This window comes from Frankliniella occidentalis, unplaced genomic scaffold (genome assembly GCF_000697945.3).
Source record: "Frankliniella occidentalis isolate FOCC.00 unplaced genomic scaffold, Focc_3.1 Scaffold246, whole genome shotgun sequence".
Classification (NCBI taxonomy): domain Eukaryota; kingdom Metazoa; phylum Arthropoda; class Insecta; order Thysanoptera; family Thripidae; genus Frankliniella; species Frankliniella occidentalis.
The window spans coordinates 267,087-273,543 of record NW_026267372.1 but is presented as its reverse complement, the minus strand read 5'-3'; the positions used below and the strand labels follow the sequence as shown (position 1 = coordinate 273,543).

At 44.2% G+C, this 6,457-nt stretch overlaps 1 protein-coding gene across 1 annotated transcript in view; it reads left to right on the top strand.

Annotated features, from left to right (window-relative positions):
* The window catches only part of LOC127750730 (uncharacterized), a 31,251-nt gene that overhangs the window by 17,291 nt on the left and 7,503 nt on the right, over positions 1-6,457 (top strand). Inside the window, exon 4 of the mRNA XM_052273098.1 lies at positions 1,738-1,957. Within this exon, the coding sequence (XP_052129058.1) occupies positions 1,738-1,957 (220 nt within the window). The remainder of the gene's footprint in view (positions 1-1,737; positions 1,958-6,457) is intronic.

Sequence of the window (6,457 nt, the reverse complement as noted above, 5' to 3'; positions counted from 1 at the left end):
TTATGAATATTAATAACATTTTTAACAGTGAACGTGGAATCCACGTGATATCCACTTTACCGTCTATTGCGTTCAACGTTAAAAATAGTGTTCAAAGCTAAGTATTCATAGTCGAACAAATTTTAAAATTTTGTCAAGGAAGTACAATAATTAAATTCAAGGCTATACTTCTGAACGTACAACGCACAACGCCGTATAAACCAGAAAGCTGCCTGGGGCGCTGTTCGTGTGCTTATGAAAGGGACCGATAGCTGGCGTTCCTCTTCCAGCAGCGTCGCCGTAGGGTAATGGATAGGGTACAAGACTACTAACTCAAAGGTTCCAGGTTCAACCGAGGGTTCAACTCCACTCAAGGTTGAAAAAAAAAAGTTTTTCAATCAACGTGATTTCGACGTCGAAATATCGTGGATAAAGGAGTCAAATCCACGTGGATATCACGTGGATACTCGACGTTGAATCCACGTCTACGTGGAACCCACGTTCCTTCCACCAAAATTCCTCTTTGGGCTTAGCACTTGTAAAATAGTCGTTGTCACTAACACGACTTCGAGGGTTCTCGGTCTACGAGGTCACAAAACAGGCTGTGTACCCTGGGGCTGTGTGTAAGATGAACGTCTGGGGTAGTCTAGGGCAGTACGCATCGTCTTATTTGCTTATCACTGTTGTGCCTGTGCCCTAACAGTCTCACTGAGGCACAACTTTTTGATCATATTTCAAGTTCACAAAATATATCCAAAATAAGTACGAATTTGAACCTTTCAATTGAAAACTTGAAAATTTTAAGAAAATTCCATGTTAACAATAAAAGTAGTTGCTACAAACTGTTGTTATATCAGCAGCTATAATAGAAAGGAAGGGGAAGCTGTTTTCTCTCTTTCTAGCTGTCTCCAGAGCTCAATCCTAGCCTTTGATACACACTGCCCCACTGTCGTTACACACTGCCCCGGCGCGGGGCAGTGTGTAACAAATGCAGACCTTTTTTCAACAAGCTGTAGGTCATACGGGAATGCGCCTAGTAATACATCCGAGCAACTTTCATGTTAAGTAAAGGTCCAATGTAATTTTTTGCGCCCGATTTACCCTTTTTTTTTTTTTTTTTTTTTAGGGATTGACTTTTATAGCCAAATTCCCAAATCTGTTACACACTGCCCCACCCTCCCTTACATTGTGCGTCATACCGTGTAATACCTAGGTCAGTTGTACAGGGTATTACGCAAGGTAAAACCCCCTCGATACAAGGTTTCCTTGTTTTAATAGAGATGCGCCCTTCGGAGTAAGCTCTTTCTTTTTCTCATGTTTTTGATTCATGACCACGTAATTTTTGATACATTGTCAGATATTTTATTCATTTCAGAGTTATTATTTGGTTAAATTCAAGAAGGAGTGTCCGTACGTCACCTGATTTGTGAGTGACTGGGAGGTGCTACGGCTTCGTACAAAACATGACTGGACACGACGCGTCTTGAGATGATGATTCAGGACATGTGTTGAAGAAAAAACGTAGCGCCTATCCGTCGCTCACAAATCTCGTGACGGACGTACATTTCTGACCACTTCTCCCAGAATTGCCTAGTTCTTGTGTACGAATTTAAAGAGGACAAAAGTTTTTGCCGTGGCACACAGCACCGGGTCGTCAATAACTATGTTCGTTCATATTTGTTGGAATGTACATCTGTCTGTCCACTGTCCATCCCTTTAAATGGGAGTCGCACTGACATACTGAATTTCTTTGAATAGGTGGGCGCTGATTTTTTCTGTGCTCATCACATTGACTGCTCTGATTCGCACCCTCTCTCTGCAACTGCAAGTTGCTGCTTCTAAGCGTGAGGTGATTGATGTCATCAAGTATCACCAACGGGTCAAAGACTTGTCTCAGAACTTCGAGATGTTTTTCGCAACTCATCTGATGCACCTGCTTGCCAGCAGCTTTTTGGTGCCTTTAACATGCACTATCAAGGTAATGAACACTAGAAACAGAAGCGCTTGTGGGATTTCATGGTTGATCACAGTAGTTACACCAAAAACTTAACGCAGGCAATCCAGCCGCTGGTTTCGAAAATCGCAACAAAGTCGAAACTCATGCAACTTCAGCCGCGGGACATAATAACTTTTCGGAGTACGTGTAAATCCAGATTTTTTCGCAGCCATTGAGGTCAAATTGTGGTGTCATCTTTACCTTTTGTATGCTATAAGCGCCAGGTAGTTGGGTCACTTGGTTCTTGTTTTAAAGTCTTTCCTTCCTTTTCTTAAAATCACATTTTCCTACTTCTTATGTTAGCCCGCCGCCCGCCTATCCTTACAACCACCCTAAGGGGTAACTCGTGAAAGTAGAATCTTTCGGACTAAAATTTTGTCCGTTTGGCTATATCCCTCACCGCACAGTGGTTTTGGCAGACGGTCAAAACTCGAAAATCCAACTTGCATTTATAGTGTCACCAATATTACCCATTTCCTCCTCAAGGACCACGGTACCATGTTTGAAGCTCGTTTTGGGCATTCTCGTCCCTCCGAAATAGATGTAACCACTCAAACTGGGACTATTTTTAGTCCACTGCCCGCGGCTGGCTCTCCTCTGAAACATCTCTCAACATTAACCTCGATTTAACAAATAGTTTCTGATCGCACAAGCCAAACGCCTATACCGATTTAAAGGCCATACTTTACGCTTCATGTTGATGGGTCAAGCGCCCCCCTACGCCTAAAAATGTGTGTTTTATGTAGTAAAAGACAATTCGAATGTAAACAACATACACGGTGCCACCTATTTTCGTGCGAAACGAAACTCTCCGTGCATGGTGTCGTGGCGGAAATTTTTGAAAGGTGGTCTGTCAAGAACACTGTCTGATTACTCTTCAATGAAGATGACGAATGAAAAGCGTAAAGCGTGTGGTCTAACAGTTTCGTTGGCGCTGTTTTAAAGTGAGAAGCATGGCTACATTTGAGACCAACTGGTACGAGCAACTAAATCCTGAGAATAGAATACCATTTAGTGAGAAATGTTGCAAAAATGGTTTCTTCTGATTTTATATGCAACTTTTTAGAAAGGTAAATAGTGGTGGATATCTAGTGGATGTATCCACCACCACGAAAGGTCCACGAAACCACATGGAATCCACGGTATTTCGACAACCCATTTCTCTCTGGGCCAGAAGAGCCACCCTCGCAGCCTATCGCTGGCATTCCCAACCCCTCAAAGGTTTTTTTTTTTTTTGTTTTAATCTCGAATTCTGTAGGGAATCCAGTAGTTTAACGTGGGCAACGACAGCAAAGTGCCTGTTTCACTTTCAGCCCCCTGAAGGGCTGTACTACCCCTAACTGTCTAACCCTTATCTGAAATTTCCACATTTTTCACACTAAGGAGGCCTGGAAAAGTCTTGAAACTTCAGTTGAGAATGTGTAGGACGCACTGAGTAAGTTCCCAGTGGAGATCGCGACGATTTTCAAAAACTACCCTAAGGGTGGGGCTGACCACCCCCGTGACACGCCCCTCAGAGGGGAGTGGTGGCAAATCTGCTTTACAGCTGCTTAGGGGGCAGAGCGCAAAAGAAGGGAAAAACTTCAAAGCCACAATTCTTTAGGAAACACCAAAAACTGTTTTACGCTACAAATTCAAAAAGGCTCTGAACTATTATTTTTCATTCTTACTCTGGAAACCTAAGTATGAACATGTATGCAGTAAATACTGCGTACTTGGCTATGTATTCATTATTTACTGTGTACTTACTGGACTACGCAAGAAATAATGAATACATGAGTAGGTAGGTATACAGATAACAAGGGGTACCTGAGTCGCTGCCAATCCTGGACTACGGTTTAGAGATTGTCGACCATAACGCAGGATATATATGTGGAAGAAATTAGAAAGTGTACAAAACGAAGGAGCACGGATTATGACTGGAGCCCTGAAATCTACTTCCAAGCAGGCCTTATTGACAGAAGTAGGGGAAAGGCCCTTGAGAATCAGGCAAAAACTGCATATCCAAAAAGTATTACTCAAGTAGAAGAGCATCTCCTCAAATAAAATTCCATCCACTCTGGACAAATGCATTAGGCTCCCGAGACGTCGCACTGAATATATACCACCCATAATTCAAGGGCAGATGCAGGCATTAGTACCTACAGGTAGTGCTGTGCGAATGTTCGAAATCGAATCGAATCGGGCCCGATTCGATTCGAGTCGAATCCGAATCACAACGATTCGACCCCGCAAGGTTCAAAATTTCGAATCGGTCACGATTCGCCACCGAATCTTCCCGGTTAAGTATGCACCTTTCAAAAAGGGCGCACGAGCCGCGTGAGAGCGCCCTGGCAATGAGACGTAGGTTTTTCATAGGAAGCTCTGCATACTAAGCACAGACACGACGGTCATATTTTCTTTTTTCATCGCGAGGAGGGGGGGGGTGCAAATTCGATTCGATTCGTTCGCGAATTTAGAAAGATTCGATTCGAAGTGTTTTGGTCCGATTCGATTCGATCAGAAGAAAATTTGAAGAAATTCGATTCGAATCGAATCAAAAAACTCGATTCGCACAGCACTACCTACAGCAGAGATTTTTACATCGGAGATCACCCTGGGTTACCTGGTGGAGTATTGTTCAAGGGACCTACCCACTAAGATGTCGTCCACTTTCCCTCCTGAGCACTCAGTTGCGGCAAAACATTTGCCAGCAAATGCCTCAGCAGTGGATATTTATGTCCTTTTACAAGGGGCATGGAGAGGGTACTTCATCCTACCAACTGATGGTTCTCGCCTTTAGCAACCCCCAGCTGTAGGTGCTGCTATGGTGGATGTAAATAAACACCGGGAGGTTGCCGTCATCAATAAACTGGCATCCACATCTACAGTGTATATGATGCTGAAGTAAGAGCCCTCCAGCTGGCACCTAAGAGAAAAGGTAGTCCACTAGCTAGTGGACTACATAAATGGCCTAAACAGAAACACAATTAATTCTGACAGCAAAACTTGGATATCACCCTGTAAAGAAAGGATATACCGATGCATGAGCCGCCCACTCTCACAAACCTAAGGATTTCAATCAGCCACCTCCCCACAAGTCGATATGAGTGGCCTGGGTTTCCTCCCACAAAGGCAGCCTGCCAAACGAACACGCCGATGTGGCGGCCAAGTTGGCCTGCCAGTGCCAGATGGGACTACCGCATACTAGGCCTCAGTGCTTAAAGAATTTTCAACCTCCAGGAAAGGCCATCATCAATGAATGGCAGACAGTTCGTGAGGCGGCGGCACGGGACCCCCATCACTCGGCTGGAGCTTATAACCTTTCACTAGAACGAGTGAAAAAATGTTTTCTTGCCGCAACCGGATTATACTTGGGGCAAGAATATTTTTAGCAGATGATACATTATACACAACTAAAATTAATAATACTTTACTTAACCATGTATCATTGCTTGTACTCTCATGCGGAGCGCTGAGAGGCACCAGGCATGACGTCATCCAGTAGTGTAGGGGCGCGCGGTGCGGACCGGTCCCGCCCGCCGTGCCCCAGCCAGACGCCCCCAGCCAGACGCCCCCAGCCCCCTCCCTCCGGCAGACTCGGCTCGTCGCTCGGCTCGAAGCGCAGCTTGGCTCGGACCGTCTCGGCTGAGGAACGCGCGCGGCGCGGTAATTCAAACTCTAATGTAACTATGAAGAGACAGAACTAAATGAATTCAGAAACATTATTTTCAAACCATGTCTCTATTGAAAAGTATCACTCGCAAACTGTCTCTACGTCCCTCTTCACACTAACTTTGTCTTAGACCCTTCAAAACATTACAAAAAATAGGAGACACAGAACACAACCCAAATCTTTTTATGCGTGAATACCTCATTAAATGTAAATTAAGATTTGTAAATTATCTTTATACTATACAAGTAATGCGTAACGTGATCTTCCACTGAAATATTATAGACTGGAATAATTCTTGAATTCGTATCATCTGCTTTCACGATCCGTTCCTGAACGGAACTTTTTTTGTAGCAGATGATAACTTAATTAGCCTTTGACTAAAACTAAAAGAATATTATAAGTAACTGTAAGGTGTCAGCTAGCTTTTACTCTCGGTACTGCAAGAGAACCTAGCGGAGACCAGAAAACAATTTCTTGGGCGCTGGCGGGCGAAATCGTGTCCGGCCAGTGAGTCAGTGTCGCACCAGGCCCCTACCTCCCCTACCCTTACCCTGCCTAACAATACAGTCCGGGATGGGGGATGGGCCCCTTCCCTGCCCGACAATACTGGGCCGCCGACGGCGGCCGTCCTCTTATCCTCTCCGTATTAATACCTGTGATATGTCATGTATTTGACTTTAGTCTTATGAATGGTGTTTTCCCTCAATTATGGAAAAAATCTCTAGTCTTGCCTATACCAAAGAAAGCTAACCCATCTGAGCTAAAGGATTATAGACCTGTTAGCATAATCTGTGTCATGGCAAAAGCATTTGAAAAAATTGTTCACA